Genomic DNA, 22,584 nt, shown 5'->3' with positions numbered 1-22,584 from the left:
CCTCTGTAATTGTACGTTGCAGTACTGCGCACGGCCCAACTGATATGTTTATTATTATATTAAATAAGAAGTTCGTGTACCTAACCAAACAACTAGAGTAGTGAGATGATAAAAAAATTAACCAAATATTCTGTATAGGTAATACTATTTTTGTCAAACTAAAAATATTTAATAAAAAAGGTTTGCAAGACTATAAAATGATAACATTAGGTACGTAAATAAATAATTATTTCGATTTAACTTAAAGTGTCAACGCACCAGCGTACCATTATGAGTATACGTTTTTTAAGCGTGGTCAGAAGTAGAAGGATCTAGTCCTTTGGCGCACCCCCTTACCCAACCACTTTAACCCGGCGGTGTTGATTTTAAATTCACGGGTGATCTATGCTTCCTGCTATATATAGGTGGTTTCTTTTATTTATCAGTAAAAACACAATAATCCGTGAAAGTAAAACCGTTTTAACATCAGCATATAAACCTAGTAACTGTAGCCTATATATTCTTACCCGATGACAATTCGGCCCCGTAAATCAAACTGGTACAGTTGGCCACTTTGATGGAGTGTAACAGTGACACCATCCTCTGGTTGTAGTTGATCAACGCGGTTACGATGCCTACTTTGGACATGCCCAACCAAATACCCACGAACTCCGGTCGGTTTTCCATCAGCAAGCCGACCACATCGCCCTTCTTGAAACCTCTCTCCAACATAACATTGGCCACTTTGTTACTGTATTCTTCAACCTGTTCCAACACATCAATATAATATGTGCATATCAATAATTCTACGCTACGTTTATTCAAAGTCTGGTGTCAATTAAAAATGTCTTATAAGCTATAGGCTGTAAAATTACACCGTATATCAAGATAAGACATTTTAAAAACTGTGCTAATACATACAGTAGGTATAATCTAATTATATAAATCATATAATATAATTTATAGTAGAAATACTCCGAAAAACAGTCTGCTATTAATATAAATTAAAACTGTATGTTGTCATTCAAAAAAGTAAAAAACATTAAAAAAAAATACGAGGATACGAAAAATAAAAAATAAAAACATTTGTTTTGTAACAACTTGAAATTGTGTAAAAACAACAATTTCAGAAACGTTAATATTTTTTGAAATAATGAGTGTCTTATGTTATTAATTATTTAAATGAATTATTAATGGATCACATTGTATATAATATAGATTATAAGTACTGTTAAAATGAAAAACACAAACAAATCTTGAAACAAATGATGCAACTGGAAATTTGTGGATTTTTTTTTAAAACATTCAACTTTCTTGAAGAATTTTAAAAATAAAAAAATATTTAAACATTTTTATGGTTACACCATATTAATCATTATGTGATTAGTAAGAACATTAAGCATCTAAGTATCGAAATATAATTGTTGAAACGTGTAATTGTAGTTTATCTAAATACTGACTTATAAAACAATACATTAATTTGTACTGAAAAGAGATACACTCGAAGATACAGTATATCTATGTTTTCCAGACCACTTTCCATTTATTTATTTTAAATTGTTTATCTGTTGAAAAAAATCATGTACCTTCGATGAATCATTGGTAGGTTATAAGGAAACATGTTTCACCAAATCGGTTCAACTATAGGTCCTGGTTAAGCTCCAAAGAAACAAAAACGGGTTTGAAATATCTGATAACCATGAAAAATAGAACCAAGGTTCAGTTCTATAACTCTAAATATTTAAACTGGTTTTTACTCTTCAGCAGCAGCCTTTAAGTCGTTATAACCTATTTTATTTGTTATTTTATTTTTTATTTTAATTACATTATATGAGTAATGCATTTGTGATATTTATGAGTATTATTTTGAAAGTTACAATACAAACAAGTTTTGTATTTATAATTTAATTTACTTCTTTTGACATAAGTATATAAACATCAAACACATTAAATTTTTTTAACGATATAATTTATAAGAATATTCAATTTTAAAATGCAAAAAGCATTCTTCTGTCAATCTATAACTACCTACCAGTTATTAGTTGATTTTCGAAATAGCAATATTATGTCTAAATTATTAATTATCAATTGCAATCTAAAAGTTAATATTAGGATAATATAAATGGTATTAGTGGTTTGTAAGCTATTACGGTTTAATTTCATATTAGGTATTAAAGTGCACTTTAATGAACACTACCTATTTAAGTATGAATATATAGGTAGGTACAACATCTATATTATGGACATATTAGTTCAATAAAATGAGTATGCAAAAAGTTGTACTTATTTTTATCATTAATAAACATAATAATGTTGAAGCTATATTACATTAGAAGTCTGCCTATCTTGTGATTTTATTTATTATACAGGGGTTTATGTATTAAAAATGGAAATTTTTTTAAACTTTTATTTAATTTTAAGTTGTTAATTATAACTAATCCAAATAAAAATTTAAAAAAAAAATGTAGTCAAATATTAACTTTTAAATTATAAATAATACGATTAATAATTTCTTAAGTAATAGTACTATTTTTATACCGATTATAAAATCCAGGAAAAATGCAAAATAGAATTATATAGAACATTAAAATTGTATGGTTGACTCGTGAAAGAAGTATAAATTATTTTATAGGATCTCTTGTAGCCCTATACATCAATTAGCACTGTTTTTTGACTGGGCAGTAAAACATTCGTGATAATTAATTTGAAGTAAAATTGAACAGAGCGGACAAAAATATATACCTCCGGTCTGATCAATTAACTTCATGAAAAATATAACGTTAATCACTTTTATTATTTTGTTCATAAAATCTGCAGACAATAATAACTTTTAGAATTTTGTATAATATAATATATGTAACCAGAGTAATTTTCAACTTTGTATTGGGTCTTGCGTGTTTTATAAAAATGGACTTAATTAAAACTGTTAGTGATGTGTATTGTCGGAACAACGCACAACTACTGTAATAAATTAAATTAAAATATTCAATAAATTATCACAAGATAAATTGTAATGTTTTTATAGTGTGTAAGCTGAGTACCCAAACCTTTTTTAAAATTTAATATTATGTGTTCCATGAGTGTTTTATTTCCCGATATCGAAGTCGTAGTCCTTTTACAATTTATCGGAGACTAGTCACTCCTTTCGAAGTTTGGAAATACGTGTATCCATAGTAAAATGTGTAAGTGAAATTATAATTTATAAACACTGAACTTCGATACAGATTTCTGGAAGAAATTATTATTTATAGGTAGTTTCTGATGTCTAAGGGGGTGGGGCATGGCCACTATGTCCCCCAAACGCCACGGCCGCTGTTTCAGGCTTGTATGAAACCCATACGTTTATAATATATTATTATTAATCATAGAAGGCGACATTTTGCACTAACCTGCAGCGCAGTCCATTCTTTATCTTCGAACGCGAACAATACTTTATGAGGGGTATTCTTCACGACCGTGTGCTTGAATACATCTGCGACTGTCCAGTTGTTCTTGCCCAATTTCTTGGCAGTGTACAAAAAGTAGTAATAACGACATAGCGCTCTGAAAAAAAAAATATATTTTTTTATACGAAAATAAATTGTTTGACGCGATTTAAATATCATTCCACGCGTACTGGTATAATATATAATATTATAATATATCAGTTTAATATGAGTAATGTTTTTGAAATTGGGAGTCCAAGACCATACGAGATTACACAGTACTGGAGTCAGAAATTATTTTTATTTTTTTTTGTGTGGAACACTAATTTTTAGAATGACAGAACACACATGTTTAAGTTTTAAAAATGCATTTTTGAATATAAAATAATAATCGAAATGGGTTTATTAATGAAAATCAAACAAATGGATTTAAATAACAGAAATTATAATTAAATTGAATAGTTATAAGTCACGGTAGGGATACTAATTAATAATCTGCAAGTTAAATATTTAAATCTAAAAAGTACCAAAGAATTTAATTGATTTTCACTAGGTAATAGAATTTTTGATATACACGACGTTTTAAGTATGCCACAGAAAAGCTTCTTTCAGCTAAAGATGTTGTCGCAGGTAATAGTGTGTACATTTTTAATAATGTTTTAACATTAGGATATATCTGCAGAACAACATATTAGTTTATCCTAAGGGTTAGTTGGCACTACTTTTATCGTATTTCATTTCATTTTCTAAAGCTCAAATTCCCTTTTTAATATGGATGTATGTATGAAATTTCATTCTTTCTAAAAACCATATGCCGGTTTAACAACATCAAAATATGTACCTACTAGGTACTGCATATCTTAGAGGGTAATAAGCAAAACAGTAAAATTAAAATGTATTAATTTAAACTTTTCATTAAAAGAAGAAAGCTAGCCATCTAAATACGGATAAAAAAAAATGGAAACCATGTGGTAAGTGCAATAATCGTGATTAAGAATAATAAGCTCTGTTTATAGGTTCCCACTACAATTTTGTATAGGAAACACCTTTTCTGAAAATTTACTGACATAATCAACAATTGGTTTAAACTCGACTACATTTCTTAAACTTTATAACAAGCTGGGGTGAAAATGTTATCATCTATAATCGTGGCCAAGATGATAATTTGTAATAATTGTACCAGATAATGTTAAAATTAGTTACCTATCACTAATAAATAACCAATAACTAAAAAAAAAAATTTGGATGAAAACACGCGCCCAGTTTGCCACCCCCTTCTCTCTGCTACGACACTGAGATTAAAAACAGAAATCAATTTTAAAAAAGAACTGAGCAGTGTTAAGTTTGCAGTCAAAAAGTTATTTATCGGCATAAACGTTACGAAAACATATTGTGTATATTATAGTATTATACTAACATATTATACGATAAGTATTCAAAGTATACTGTAGACTGAAGAGTATCAATAAGTACCGGAATCGCTTTATTATGACATATTACATTATAAGATATCATATTACTTTTTTTTTTATCTTATTTATTTTATACCATGGATGTTTTATTATGTTCATTCATTTTGACGAATTTTATAGAAGGATAGAAACAATTATCATAGTGACTATTTTAAGCATATGTAACAATGTACAATACACTAAATTTTAAATATTATTTTTAACCAAACCAAAAAATTAAATTCCAATTTAAATTAATTTTTAACAGGCAAATAAATCATAAAATACCCACAACATGATTATAGTGTTATATTCCCATGAATACCATTTATAATGGCAATATGCGCCAAGAAATAAAATAAGAGCTATGATCGATTTTTTGATTATAATTTAGAGTCATTGGTACATAAAATAGTATCAAGTTTATGCGGAGCTTAGACGCTCGGTTGACAAAATACAAGTGATCCTTTCGCAAGTGTAGATGTGGGACAGATCGTTTCGTGATACTGATTATAACTTTATTTATTGTTTTATATAGTGTTAACCGGTACATTCGAGAATTTAAAATAACTTGACGTATAAGATTGTCTCTGCCTGTGAAGGTAGAAGTTAAACATCAAACTTCACCTTATAGTAATTAATATTCATACTTGATTATATACAATTTATTATTGTTCTACTGTGTACTATTTCATACATTGTTCAGAATTATTATTTATAAAACAAACTTGTTCTAAATAACGTTTAATTATTTTAATTACTACCTAAAATAAATTAAATTGATTAATCATGTACTATAATAAATACATGCTATAATATAAATTCAAAAATATATTAAGAAATCCTGAAACAGAAAATATATTATTAACATTTATAAATAAGTAATCAAAATGTTTACAAAATTCTAAAACTGCAATTTAATTTCAAAAACAATACTAAGAGTAAGCGATTTGGTTTCCACACTTGAGACCCTTACTAAGTGGTAAGATATAGTTTTAATAATAACGACTAACGAGTGAATAAATTAACAGAAACAAATAAAAATTGAAATTGGTAGGTATGTTTATAGTACAAATTTACCTATACGTAATACTATTGAGTACCTATAATATATTGTACAATATATACTCAATGGTAATACGTACATTTGTAATAACTATTTAATTGTTTTAAATAATCGATTGATATAAATAAATTTAATTTAGCCATGAAATTTTGAAATTATTTTAAGTAAAAATAAAATAAAACATACTTAAATCTAAACTAATTGAATTATTAAAACATAGAAAAACGAGTAACTGATTTAAATTTTAATGTTTAAAAATTAGTTAAGCATATCGTATACCTAATACAAGCATTTACTTGGCGGGAAAAACATATAAGTAACACGTACCAGATGAGTCTTTTGAAGTTCACTGAAAGTTATACGAATAGTTGACTTTGAATACAAATTAGTATATATAAATGAGATTGAAAATATAGAGAAAGGTAAGTTCTAAGTATTGACGGACGAGGTTCGATGGGTTATTAGATTTTTTCAATCAAGAAACTATGTGTATTATAAGGTATAAGACGTGTAGTTAATAATAAGTAAAAATGATTAAAATTGCAGCGAAACGATGCAACATAAAGTTTATGGTATTAGCTACTCTATTTAATCATTTAAAACAATATTTATTCCTATGCAAGATACCATAATATTAATTTCATAAAATAGGTAAACTATTGAAATTAAATTTTTTTAGTACTATAGGTACTAATTTTATTATTCCGACATTATTAACTGAAATTTAAACAATTTTTTTTATAAATTAATAAAATTTAGAATTTAGAAACTCCAAGTTTATTTTCTTACAGTTTGACAAATTTGAATTTAAATTTAATATGTTGATTATTTTGGTTTTGTTTATAAATTCTGATGATCTATCACCCGTTATTTATCTAGTATGGGATTTGTTTTATAAAATTATACGTATTTTTAATCGATTATGGATAAGCTATTAATATACATTATAGACATAATTTCCAATATGCATTATAACAATATTTCGCAACATAATTTCTGGAGGACCATATTAAGAGTTAATAATAATATTATAATATTATCATTGGACATATTAATTATAATAAATTAGCATAATACGAGTACATACATTTTGTTCAGTAGTGCGTGTGGGCAGAAAAGGCCATGTAGTAGACAATGTTTGAAAATAAAATCAATAGAAGGCAAGGGATGCGGCGACACACGTGATTAAAATGTATATACCTAGGTAACCTACGGTTTTTATGAAAAAAAATACAATGTGGATCAACAAAGATAGCTTATTGAAATGCAATTATTATTGAACGTTGGCCGTCGTATAAAGAGAATTACACGTTCAATTTGTATAAATATGAAATAACTTTACGGTAGAATTAATCTAATAGTGGCTAAAAGGTTTTATAGGAAATCGAGTAAAAGCTTTATATACACAATAAATTCAGTAATGCGTACTAATGTATTTAAAAGTTCTGTTGGTAAAAACAATGTAATAATATATATGCATTATACATGTATTATATTGTACATTTAACAGAGTACAGATAGTGCGCACAATAAGATAATTATTCAAATGAGAATTTCGAGTTAATTTTTTTCCGACGTCGGTTCAACTGATTTCATTCGTATTCGAGCAGAAATATGACAGTAATTTATCTATCGGAGTTCCTAAATGATGCGTAATGCACATTATATGTTAATAATACGCATTATAAATCCGCTCGTTTTATGCTTAAAATAAGCGATTGTGATTTTACGCATATATTACAGACGATTTTTAGTTATGGGTACTCGCGATTTCCAAAATTCCATTTAAACATGACCGAATTATATATCTAATGATATCGATTTCAACGAACTACTACAGTTAAAATATAGTCGATTCTGAAATGAAAAAAATATTTAATTTGAACGGCAATAGGTAGTGTTAAAAAAAAAAAAAATGAAACAAATCGAACCGAGTTTGAAATTAATATGTTTGCTATCCTATATACCTATATAATATATTACATTATCATTATCATTATTATTACTACTATAGTCACTCGGTGACCAACTTAATATTATCTCGTAATACTAGATAAACCAGTTTCAATGGTAAACGTGTATCTACAGTCGTCTGCAGGAAAACTAGTACATCAGGAAGCCCAACTAAGGTCGACCAAAATCATGGTAAATGCGTTTCGTTATTATGCTATAATATATACGTTTTGAGTTAGTAATAATTTTTCATCATGTTTATTGTAGGATATATAATTCGGGATTTCGTATTGAGAGAATTTCCATAGCTCAAACACTTTAAATTTAAAATGTTACTTCAATATTATAATACTCTTTCAATACTCAATGCATTTGCATTTGCATTTCTATGGCTTTGCGGGTCCACGGACTATTATGCGTTGCTTTTCGCGTTTTTTTGAAAATAACTGTTATATGATTTTATTGTTATTCTATTTATTTGTTGACAAATTATTTCAGCTAACTTGCCTTTTACTCTACCATTTGAATTTTGAATGGAGAATTCTATGACTTTGTCATGTTATTATAATCCTAATGTATTCAAAAAAACAGTATAATAGTTATTCTTAAAAGTTCAGTAAGCACGATATGTTTCATTGGATTGTTTGCTCGATGTAGGCAAATTTGTTAAAAGCTGAGATGTTATAAACAATGAGGTGTAATATCAATCAAAAACGAATTTGCAATCAACATTGATTTTATGATGTGAACAAAATAATAACAGCGAAAATACGTATTACGTTGATTGCACTCGACATATGATTTAAAACAAAATATAGGTTGGTTAATTTTTTCCATTATAATCACTTAGTGTTGCTCAGAGTACAAACACACCCGTACACGCCATGCAAGTGTATTTATTATAATCAATATGACTTTTAATTACTTATGATTTAAGTCTAACATTATTATGTAGTAGTTCATACAACAAAACGGTTATTACTCGTATATAAATAGTTGTATACGTTTTTTGTACATTTTGAGTTTAGTACACGCTCAATAAAAAATAATATACCTAATATTTTAATACGCAAATTCAAACGACTTGAAAAGACAAAATTCAAAATTAAATACTCTTAAATATGTGTTATAATATTTATACAAGAAAATAACTAAATGGTATACTCGCCCAATGCTTCTAGACGTTCCGAAATTATCAACATAAGAACAAGAATTGGTCATACCAACTTCACCCACATATATATTATATAACATGAAGAACAACCTCACTGAAGCCAATGTAATGAACCACCCTCAATCAAATACATAGTTATAGATTGTTCGCTATTCGTCAACGCAAAAACATCCTCAACCAAACTTCATCAATAGAGGAAATACACAACCGCAGGCTAATGACCTAATTGTTGGTGCCATTATTCTTAATAATAAAAAAATAATAATAATATTTATGTGATAAACCTGGGAGGCATACATCTGCAAATAGTTTTCGGCTGACAACCGGTATTATATTATTTGACGTGTGATTTTAAGTGAAACCGAGATAACCTTAGTCAACAACAGGCCAGTTGTTGTAAAACTCGTTAGATTTGTTTGAAATAAAACGTGTAGGTACATGGCCATAAGCCTGCAGTTTATCACTGTATCATGTACAATCCTCCAACAAATGTAGGTAAATATGTTATTTGTTTTTATGGAAGCATACAATCAATTAAAACTCTAGGACGAATATATGACATGAATAAGAGTAGAAACTTGGAAAGCGGAAACGCACAACCCACAAGAGAAAATATTGTTACTACACACTAAAATTGTTTATATTATGTTCACTGAAAAAATATAAACTATCCAACTCGCATAATTTATACAAATATGGGTTACTTACACGGAGCTCGAACGTAACAGTGGTTCGGTTCCACAGTGTAATCCATACATACCTAGGTAGGTAATTGAATTCCAACTAGATGAAATATTATATTAGTATAATATAATATAATATTTATATAATATATCTACCACTGCATTCTATATACTATATTATACCTACATAATATTGAGTATTGATGAACAGCTAACTATAGCTAAGTGTGTTACTATTTGCGTAAATAGGAAAAAGTAATAGGATTATTTAAAAAAAAAACTATATTAAATTGATTCTTGAATTATTTGGATTCCATCGCGTTTTTACTCTACGGCGGCGGCGGTGAATCAAATACGAAATGTGCATTCAATAAAAATAAAAAAAGGGCGAGGACTTTATCAGTCTGCTGATATAAGGTTAGGTGGGATATAAACGCATCGTAGAAAAAAAAAGACTGACATAGCGAGCGTATATTGTGAAAAATTCAAAACATAACTTATAATATTGTTAGTATACCCTACGAAAATTTTTTTTAAAATATGTTTATGAACTACTTACGTTTAAGATGCATGGACGTCACATTATTACATTATATTATAGCCAACCTGTAGTCACAATAACACACAATGGCTTGGAAATTCACTTAATAAAATATAGCTCATTAGACTGCACAATTCACATTACCCGCGTGCATTTTAATTATCGACGACACATTAAAAATATTAAATTGCATGCACGTCGATCAAAATATAGGTACAAACAAGGAAAAGTTTCCGAATATTTTTACGAATATTTGTGGATTTTGATTGAGAAATGAGTGCTACAACACGGGCGACGTCTAAACTACAGGTTAATACGTTGTTACACACTTAGTTTACGATATTACGAAAACATAATAATATACATGTTAATAATAATATAATTGTCGGTGATTATAACTGTGATTGTAAGAATGTCTGTTATTATTGCAGTAGGCTGCAGTGTTATTCAATATAATATTATTATACATAGGCACGTAATAAATTATCAGTGGCGCCCTGAAAGGGCGGAGGACTCCGGGTCCGGACTCTCCCTTATAGAGCTTGCGTAAAATTTCGAAACGATCAAAAATCAATATTTTTATTTTTAAAATAATATAAATATTCTTTTATCGGTAGGATTAGTTGTTCAGTTGGTATGTTTTAGAGCTCTACACGGGCCGGATTTTTAAAGGCCAAGCCCGTTCAATTTTTTTTTACATACGTTTAGCCCGGCTCGGCCCAAAATATTTTAGTTAAATAATATTTTAATCCTGAAAATGAAAGTATCCATTAAGTTAGATAATATTATCATATTCCGTGCGGCGTGCAGTGTGGACCGAGAAAACGCAAGTAGGCGGCAACCATAAAATAAGTAAATAAATAAATAAGCCTGCTTCGTAATTGAAATATGAATTCGTAAGCCTACTCAGTACTCACAGTTCACACTAAGTGCATACCCGGGTCTGGACCAATACGGGCTGGACAGGGACAGCCCGGCCCATGCAGGGCTCTAATGGGATCATTTACACAACAACGGTTGGTAGTATTTATCTGATTTCTGACCCTGTAATTGGTTTTTTTGGTATAGTATATTATAAAAAACAATTTATTTCATACATTACGACAAAACGATATGATATTATTATAGTACGCTATCGACAGGCTTTCACCGCACGAATGCGTTGGATACTTAGGTCTGAATAATAACATATAATTAGGAAAACGATTTGTCGCGAAAACACGACAGTAGTCGTCAGGAATGCATTAAAATAACACACGTCCCGCGACGATATACGACTCCGGTCTCCGACGATAATAAATAATATAAATCTAATCGTCTCGAATGCGCGCCATAATTATTATTATTATAATCGTAATAACAATCTATTCGCAACGGTGTTTTTGGTCGCAAATCGCAATAATATTATTGTTCTGCGTGCCCATTATTATAACACATTGTGATGATGTTGTGTTATATTATTATTATAGCGCGTTTATTTAATATCATCAAAAGAGACGTAACTTGGGGAGGGGAGGCTACATTTTGTTTTGGTTAAACGAGAAGGTACAATATAATATTGTTGACTTTATGTTTGCTATCCAACTTTAAAAATATCTATTACACGTTATAGACTAATAAGAAAAATATATTTTAATAGTGTTATAAGTTATAACTGTGCGAGACTGTCATGTGATACCGTACCAAAATATGTCAGCACTCCAAATCCCCCCTTACACTCATCTAAATTATAGGCGCAAAGAGTTACGCCTATCATAATTAATAAAAATAATTAATAATGGCATCGTCGTTGGGTAAGAGTGTCGCGTGAACGACGACGTGATACTAATACATGGGAAAAACACATATTTTAATGTGAACTAAAAACCATGCGACGCTAACCCTGTCCCCATGTACATGAAAAGATGACTGCAGGACTCCAGCCTCCCATCTCTTTCTCCCCCCCTCCCAATGATTATTTACCTATTATTGAGATACCCTAATGGTATGTAGGTAATAATATAATAATTAATGATATAATTAGTGTGATAATTAAATAATTATAACGTCGTGGGCATCATGTACCAATGTGTCTGGGAAAGGACTATTATTATAAACGATAATCGAAGAATCAACTGACCTGAGGTCCCTGGGAGCGGTGCGGTACACCAGGTAGACGAATTTGTAACCGCCGCTGGCGACAAATGCGATGGTCGCGATCACGATGACTTGCAACAGGAACGGCAGGCCCATAGTGTACCATACGAACGCGCACGTCACAGTGAACGCCGCTACGGCGACGATGACTTTTACCGCGGCGCACACCGCTCCGCGTGCTCCGCTACCGCCACCACCGGTACTTTTACTATCGCCGCCGTCGAGTCGCTGCTGTTGCCGCTTGTCGTGAATGCCGTCGACCACCTCCGTGCCCGCGTTGTCGCAACAATTGTTGGCGTTTCGGGTGTTCGGGTTACCGCCGCTGCTACGGTCGTGGCCGCCGTCGTCGTCACCGCCACTCAGACCGACAGCGACTCCTCTCGGCAAACCTTTTTCCACGTCCCACTCCTGTTTTACACACCATAACGATAATAATATCATATAATATTTTATACTTTGATCATAATATACTATGGATGGAGCTATGCGTGTACCGAATTGTGTCCAACATCATCCCCACCACCTTCAAAATGTCAAGGTACACAACACCGAATGCGCATGCTCAGAAATATATGTGAAAGATACTGTCATACTGTTAACTGATAACGTTGAAATTAAGTTATCAGTTAGCATTGTTGATACTGATTACTGACGTTCGGGCATGCGCATTAGTATCGTGTACCGTGCAATTTTGAAGTTGGTAGGGATGATGTTGGACACAATTCGGTATTATGGCAATTATACCGATAGATCCATCCATAGTATATGATCTAAGATTTTATACAACAATACAATACGTGGTTGGTGTGATCATTTTATCACCAGTCATTTCATCGGTAAACGTAAAATATAGTAAATACGATCATGTACAATTGTACATTTGACTCACGGTGTATAATAAGCATTAAAATAATGTCAAATATTGTGGATATATGCAAAGAAAAAGTGACTGAATAATATGAAGTGCATTATATATTTTATACTTCATATACATCATGTAACTTATTAAATATTTAAAATAACAATATTCCAATAATTAAATTTAAAATAAATTTTAATAGATTCAAACATAAAATTATAGTCCTTTGGTTTCTGCTAATAACAACAATAATATCAAATAGTTTTTCTACGGTGAAATCGACTTATCGTAGGATCTGGGATGTAAACACAGTATATATTTGGTTTTCTCTCTTTGATTACGCGCGTTACATAGGAAGCAAATTTGCATTAATCTTGTAAAATTGTTATTACTTATTAGCATTAATATTTAACTAAATTGACCTATCATAAATGTTAACTTAAAGTCAATAACGTTTCTGTACTTGCTTTTTCTTATAAGTTATAACTATTCAGTATTAAAATGAAGTGTGAGAATTTTTAAAATGTAACATTTTACATATTTATCATAACTTACATAGGTACAAATATTGAAATATCGTAAAATAGCCAACATGCTAATATTTAAGACGGATAATGTTCTTAACTTTAAGTTTGATAATAAGTCAATACACTCTAATATTAAATATAACATCACAAGATTGGTTCTGCTGTATGCAAATATGCCATGTTGCAGCCAGAGAGAAAAAAATAGTACACAAACATCCTTTTAAATCAAATTTGTTGATTTATTTCAAGTTAAATATGCAGTAATACCTAATCCTCCAAATATGCAAAATACAATTTTGTGTTTAATTTTGTGTGATAAATTTAATTTCGACATTTCCAATCATGTACATATTGCACACACTCTAAAACAACATCCAAATACATATAATTCCGGGATCTACTGAGGTAGAAGTAGAGGTAGAGTACTTACCCAACAAAATTTTAGTGCACTCCTCAATCCACTATACTAATTAAGGTATTACTATTGATAACTATTCATTAAATATAGATTATATAGGTATATAATAATATATTATATAAAGTACTTATAAAATAATATTATTAGTAAATAATTACGTTTAACTAACGTAACATTTAATAGGATGTCAGAGATTTGTTTTCTCTCTCAGACCCACGGGCAACATATTAAATAAAACGCTTTCACTTAAAATCGTTTTTTTTATGTATTTAATTTTAGATTAAAATCAACTATTACAAAAATTATAGCGGATAATATTTTTGAGGGTATATATTGATTTTATATTTTATTGTCCTTAGACTTTGTATTCGACTTTCAAAATAAACAAAAAATGTGGTAAATTTTAAATGATGTTTAAATTGTTTTGAGACAATATTTAGACAAATTGATATGTTAAACTCTCAAAAATATTATTCTCTGTCGGTTTTGTAATGGATGATTTTGCTCTAAAATTACTTAAAAACATAAGAAAAATGATTTTGCGTTTTGTCTATATTGCGCGTGGGCCAGAGAGAAGAAACAAATAGTGCGCTGACATCCTCTCAAAATGAAAATTTATGTAAGTCTTCAAATTACCTATTGATGATTGGTTAAAAGTGGGGGTTTTGGGTAAAGGGATTTTGCAGTTATTTCATAAGATTTGATAACAGTTTGAAAATCATCGTATAGTAATATGGGTGACGCGTGTAGGTATACATATAGGTAGTGACGTTAAACATTTAAGGCGGTAATATGCGGCGATATTTTGTGTATGTTATTTATAATGAACTCATCAATCATGTCAGTTAATATTTATTAGCCAATTAGAAAACATGTTTACAAATTATATACAACTGTGAGGTTTTTTTTTAAATCCACAATGTTATAACGTAAAACATTTTTATGCTATAATATAAATTACAAACCTACATCTACTCTAAAAGTTTTAAAGTATTGTATTTATTAAATTTAAAATGTTAAAAACTACCTACTTAATATTATCTACTAATTAGGTAAAAACTATATATACAACGTCAATAGCCAATTGAAATAAAAATAAAATGTAAACAATGTGATCAGTGACCACAAAAACAATCAACTTTGGAGTAATTAAAAAGAAAGAGATGTTTTGGAAAAATTTATTTTAATGTAATTTAATTTAATATATTTCTAGTTATTTATAATTACCTATGAGTACGTGAAAACAGGTTAAGTGAAAACATTTTTTGTGTAGGAATAATTCAAAAGTTTCGTAAAGCAAATTTTTAGATTGAAAATATTTCAAAGTTGTTATTTAAAAGATGTAATTTCCCCAAACAGTGCAAAGTTTTCCTAAATGGCTACGTATATGTAGAAAAAATTGTTGAGATTTATAGTAACTATAGTAAGTACACCAGTTTCAACGAAATCGATTTTATATTATATTTTCTTGTAATATTGTATACCTTGAATAAAACTATTCCTAGAAGAACAACTTATGAAGAACCTTGTATTAGATTTTAAAGTTTTTTTACAGCGAAAAAAATATTCAACAATTTTAATGTCTGTGATTAATAATCATTTAGGTAGGTAATAGTGGAAAGTTTCTAAGACTATATTTTTTTTTAACTAGGTACCTACCTACAATATAATAACAAATTTTAATAAATCTTTTCTTACGTTTGAATAAGCAATTTCGTTAAAATGTGTAAGTACTGCAAATTTAATAAAAAAATAACCAACGTGAGTAGGTGACATAAATAGGCAAAATTGTTTTTTAAATTTAAGAACAACTTATTAGGAACCTTATTTATATATTTCACAATTAGGTACAAAAATTGAAATATTTTATGAACAACTATAACTACAAAATAATTTACAAATGTTCATGATTTTGACGAATTTTCTTCAAAATTTGAACATTACACGTTTATAAAAATGTATTTTAGATTTTTTTAATTTCTGTTCGAATAACTTATGAGGAGCCCTACTTCAGTGTTCTAAACTTTTGTGCTTAGAAAAATAATTTTTACCATCATAAATCAAAAAAAAAAAAAAGAATACTAAAATAGTTAAACATTTTAAATACCTATAAATACCACTAAAAGTGAAAAAATATATTGGAAATTATATCATGTCATGTAAATTTTAACATAAATATTTAGTGAGACTTTCAAGTATCTACGGTAATTTATTTTGGTATTGCAAGAAAAAAACAAAATTGATTTGGTCGAAAAATAGCATTTCGTAAATATATTGTTTAATTTATAGTATTTTACTGATTCTAAATATGACACAGGCACACATCATTGTAAAACTAAACATAGGGGCATAGCCACGCCCAGAATCTAAGACATTACCTCCATCATTAATACACTGATTGCTTTTATTGTTTATTAAAATTTAAAAAAAAATATTAATTATATAGTTGAATTTCTAGTCAGATATCACTACTATAAGCAATACGATTTGAAAATCTTTTTACGTGCAATTTGAATTTGTATATCTATATATTGTAGACTGACCTTCGCTCAAAACTTGATTACTTATTATTGTTTTAAAATGGAGGTATAATAAATACAGGTAATACAACAACACCAAGGTGATGTATGAATAGAGTGATTACCTAACACCCGCAGTTACGAATAGTGTAAAACTATAGCTAGAATAACGCATATGAATATTTTACTATTCCATTTTTAGATTTTAAAAATTGAATTGACAATTAAAAATAAAATCTGATGAAAAACGTTTTAAAAATATTTCGGCTTTATAATAAAATATTAATATTGTTTTCATAGCTAATCAATTCAGCAGCTATTTCCAAAAATGTACTTAAACAGTATAAAGTATCGTATAATAAAAATTATATAATAGATTACCTATTATTATTTATTATACGAGTGTTGAGTGCGGCAACCCGTATATAATAAATATCAAAATATAGAGGTAAGGAAAATATTAGAACATAAGATTGTTTAAATTTTAGAAGCAATATCATATCATTATTATAATATAGGAGCTTATTATAGGTAAGAGGACGCCACACCCGCATCTGTGTGGTCTCCGTCTTACACACGTACGACATAGACAAAACGCGCTTACGCAGTCTGAGTAGAATTTGCACAATCTTAGTGCTAGAATAAAAATACCTATCACAAAAAATTAAAAGATGACAATATTTTGGAGGGCAGAACGGGGAGTTTTTTTGAAAAAATTTTAATTTTAAGGTATTTTAAAAATATTGAAGTTGTTGCTATTTCTAAACGGTATAATGAACCTTATATTAGGTATAATGGAAAAAACGCAACGACTTTCCCTCAGAAATATTGTCACAGTTCAATTTTATAATAGGTTTTGTTACTCTTGAGCGATTTATACTCAAACTGCGTAAACACAGTGTAAGACGGAGACAACAAATGCGAGTGTGACGTCCGCTTAATATAAGGCACCAACATATTTTGATGATGGGAGTGCACATATTCCTTTATACCTATCCATATTGTATATAGTTTCCCAGTTGTATGTCATGTCATGTATCGCGGCCGACGTCGAGCGTCGGTACAATAATTTTAATAACACCGAGAGTGGGTACATCGTTGTAAATTTATAATAATATACGTTGGCGCAGAGAAACATAATAATGTATAATAATATGCAATATAATAATATATTTTGAGGCGCACGCATACGCAAACATACACTCCGATGCGAATGTAGGTTGGGCGGGTGTGTTACGCGCGGCGCCACTATAATAACATCGCGTCGTTCGTTCGTCGTCGCTTCTTTGGTTAATTTAGGTACATTCTACCTATCACATAAATCATCCCCGACCACCATTAACTAGATAGTGGGACTAGAATTATATTCGAATCGCGTTGAAACTAAAGAGCCTTCACACCCCACTACCACCACCGCAAATAACGAGTAATCCACCGAAGACATCGTATCGAATTGTCAAAACAATCTATTTGACGGGCCATCCAACACCTTCTGTGCAATACCAACGTACTTATATTATTCGACACCGCCAACAAAGTGAACGACGGCAAACATCATCGATCTAACAATACGCCGCCGAGCACGATGTGGACTGTATAATATACATTTCTGGTTTATAATAATATAATATTATTATTTTATTTTATTTTATTTTATTATATCATATTATATTATTATATTATTATAAACCGGAAACTGGGTTAGATTTGTAGTTTTTTCTATGGATCTTCAGTGAAATATCAAAAATAAAATCTCCGAAGATCAAAACATACCTAATTGGTTACCAACACAATTTGTGTAAGTCAATTTTCCTTTCAATTTTAATAACTATTGACTATTTATTACACTAAATCATAATAGTCATAAATATTTTTAGAAAAGTTTGCAGATTCCGATTATAAAACTAAATAAATAAGTTTAAATGTTTTTTTTCTTTTAAAATTAACCTCAGATCAAAGATAGTCAAAACTTAAACACTTTTAATTATAATTATATAATTTAAATTAAAATTTATAAATTATTAAAGCTATATAAAAACCATTTATAAAAATAAAACAAGTTCACAAATTTTAAGGCAAAATATTTCGAATAATGTTGGCTAATGGCCGGTAAAAATAGTTTTAGCTGGGAATAATAATTGGATGTAGTTATGTTTAAAAAAAAATTGTTATCTAGAAGCTGAATCCTATCGGCTTATGTATACTATCTAGATTTAGGAGAAGACGTCAACGCAAAAGGTGATCTGAAAAGTTTTTATTCACGGAAATCCATTCGGACATAAATCATGTTAGTATATTATACAGGTTACCGCAACCATATAACAGTATTAAACGACAGACGTGTTTCATTGCACTTTTACCAATGAGTACCTATATAATGCGTTTTGTTTTTTACAATCGTTATACTGTTACTTGAAAGGTTTTCCGATTTCGCATTTCTTTTGTTTTTCGAAGAGCTCTTTCGTCAACAGTTCAAGCAATCGATAACTCCTAGCATGCAGCCCAAAGGGGTTTTTATTTTGTCCGACCGAACGGAAATGGGAATATTGATGGGTCTTGCTACATCTAGATTCCAAGGAACAATTTATAGGCAACTTTTTATGCATTCAGCAGTTTAGTTGTGTTAGTCGTAAATTATCAATAATTAATAAGAGAATGTATGCCTATAAATATGGCATAGGGTTGCCATAAATTGATCGGGACATTTATCAATAATTGAATATTGAATGACTTTTATTTTTTTGCTTCACCATATTAAATGACCTTTTTTTTTACAAAAAACCAATTTTTTTTTTTAAATAATAATTATTATTTAGAATTAGTGTAAATGTATAATATGTTATGGATTGTGAATACCTACTTAATTTATACAATCATTTACATTTTAAAATATACTTGTATCTTTTAGATAAATCAATTGTATTTCTTATTAAAATAAAAATATACAGATGGTTATTATAAATTATTATTATTAGTTGATTTTATTGTAGTTAATCAACTTTGATACTCTTAAACTCTTTCTGACTTTTTTACCTGTTTCAGTATATTTAGTTTTTAGTTTTCCCATACCGTATTTATGAAATTCCAAACAAGCCATATGGAAATCGAGTTTACATTGAATGATACTTTACTTAACGATTCATACTCGAAGATGATTCCGTTCTTTGATCGGCTAATCAACTACCAGTGAAAACATTCTATATAATGACCATGAATGGAACATAAATATTAAATTATTTTTTATTCCCAATATATCACCCACAATCGGTCCTATACTCAGAAAAATTCGATGAAGAATTCTACACAAATAATGATCGTGTCGATTGTGGAATTGGATGTGTTTGAATAAAAAAAAAATTTAAAATTTTGAAGCATAGTTGACTATTTACACTTTACCAGAACTAAACTAAATTAGACCAGTTATTATTATCGTCGGTAGTTGACAATTGACCTGTCCTCCTGGATAGGGTTTTTTATGGTTGGTATAATATATCAATTGTATAGGTACTAAGGACAATTTTACGCACATGTCAACAATCTATTCTGTGACTACGAGATTTTTTTTTTATTCAAACTATTCAAAATTATGTAATTCCGTTAATTACTATTCATAAATTATATTTCTTACAAAAATTTTCAATCTAAAAAAATATTTATATTAGGTAAATAGTAAGTACCCATATAGTATATTACCTTTATAAAGGAATGACAGTAAAAAAAATTTTTAATTGTTTTTTGTTGACTAAATATTTTAGCTTTACATTTTTAGCCCGCCACAACACAATAGTATATTGTGTGTTAAGTGATGGGAAGTGAGCTATTTCAGTCGCGGGCGACGTACGCGTCACATTTGGGGATTAAAAATGTACAGCCCGGCACTTTTGGGGATTTCCACTTTACCGCCCCGGTACTACTAGGAATTCCCACTTTACCATCCTCTGTAGACGGAAAAGAGACGTTTTCCAACGCTTCAACCGCTATCGAAAACAAAACTTTCGGTGAAGGTGTGACAAAAAATATAATATAGTTTTAAGCAAAAAATCAATTTGATGGTTGTAAAGAAAATGTTGGAGTGTTTTTTAATCAAGCTTTTGAAATTAAATACTACAAGTATGCTGAAAAACATTATGCAATATACATTCTTCAACCTAAACTTTTAAGCGTTTTACATGATCAATACTGACATTGACTTAGTGGCCAAACAAAAAATATATATATTTAATATGGCGTTCTGTCATTATATTATAGAGGTCATTTTAAACTACCCGAATGCAGTAGTATCAAAAATTGATATATTTTAGCTGTTACGGTCTTGTTTTAGGTGAGCAAATTTAATTACAACACAAAAAACGAACTAAAAACAAAACATTACGAAATGTTGGAAAGTATTTTCAAGTATATTCGACTATTCGAGTTTCATGTGTCTGCATAATATTAGAAATGATTAATGATACATTGATACAGATTAAAATATAGATTTATCAACATTGAACTAACCGTCACAGAAAAAAGTTATTATTAGTTTAATTATTTATTTAGAAGGTATTTGACGCATTGATCAGTGTGAATATGAACACGTCAAGGAAAAACATATAAGTAGGTACCTAAAAACTAATTAATTTTGCATTGTTTAGATATTTGAAGATTGAGAAATTCATTGTAGATGTGTTTAAAATCAATATAGATAAAACATGAAGGTTAAGCATTGAATAAAAAATAAATTAACTTTTTGAAGTTTTAAAACTTATAAGACCATAAAAAATAATATATAATCTGCTTATAATACACAAACTATTCGTACCGTTTTAAAATCAGACTCGTCAACAAATTGAAAGCACTATTAAAATAGGCGATTATAAGGTTCGTAATAAGTATACTAGAACAATAATTGTTAATTAACATTAATTATTAATCTAGTTTATTTTATACAGGTAAATAATTGCTGTCTAAATTTAAAATTTTAAAAAAATTTCGTTTTTTCTTGATTTATTTTAAACAATTTAAATTTAAATTTAAGTTCCTATAATATAATGTAATTTCAATGTGTTGTGTAATGATCAAATATAAAAATTAATGATAATTTACTGAAGGTAGTTATAGTAGATATCTGGTATATTAAAAAATATATTACATTTTTATATACGTGTTTTAGTTTGATACTATCAATAATTTTGTTTAAAACCTTCCAATAAATTATATACCTACTTATAGGTTTTTAGATTTCTTTGTTGACGGGAACAAACCTCCTATGTAAAAAAGTGTAGTTATCAGGAAACACAAAAAAATTTTTTAATAAAAAAATTCACATAGGTAATTTGAGTTATTTCATAAGCGATTTATAGTTGGTAACACATGAAGATTTGTCTATGATGGAGATGGCACATAGGAGGTCTTTTATAAACGATTTATTGTAAGTATAACACATAGGAGAATTTATTTATTATTTTTCATTAATTCTACGATGCTGATAGCACATAGGAGATTGTACATTTGTACCTATCAATATATAGCGTATTTATTCTAAATCCAGGGATACCAAAACCTCAAAATTATAAATTTGGCACTTAGGATTTTTTTTTCCCTTCAAAGATTTGTTATTAACGATTTTCATAACGATTTGTTATTTTTATATAAGAGCCATTTTATGTAATTCAATGAACAGTATTTCAATTGAGTACCTATATCTTAAATATTGTTAGTAATTTATTATTCGATGACTTGATTGTGTATAAAATGTTGAAATTTAGGTTTCTATAGTAATTATTTTTTGAATTACATAACTATCAAAGACCTTGCAGGTGTAGTTTAGTGGTATTAGTTAGCTTACATTATAATAGTTTGAATGCAACGATG

At 29.0% G+C, this 22,584-nt stretch overlaps 1 protein-coding gene across 1 annotated transcript in view; it reads right to left on the bottom strand.

The window, feature by feature from the left end:
* LOC100164781 (long-chain fatty acid transport protein 4) overlaps positions 1 to 22,584 on the bottom strand; it is a 59,644-nt gene that overhangs the window by 15,520 nt on the left and 21,540 nt on the right. The window contains exons 2-4 of the mRNA XM_001942843.5: positions 12,392 to 12,816; positions 3,369 to 3,522; positions 507 to 744 (exon numbers count right to left, since the gene is read on the bottom strand). Of these exons, the coding sequence (XP_001942878.2) occupies positions 507 to 744; positions 3,369 to 3,522; positions 12,392 to 12,816 (817 nt within the window). The remainder of the gene's footprint in view (positions 1 to 506; positions 745 to 3,368; positions 3,523 to 12,391; positions 12,817 to 22,584) is intronic.

This window comes from Acyrthosiphon pisum, chromosome X (assembly GCF_005508785.2).
Source record: "Acyrthosiphon pisum isolate AL4f chromosome X, pea_aphid_22Mar2018_4r6ur, whole genome shotgun sequence".
Taxonomy (NCBI): Eukaryota; Metazoa; Arthropoda; class Insecta; order Hemiptera; family Aphididae; genus Acyrthosiphon; species Acyrthosiphon pisum.
Note: the sequence above shows the minus strand (reverse complement) of the source record. Positions and strands in the feature narration are given on the sequence as shown.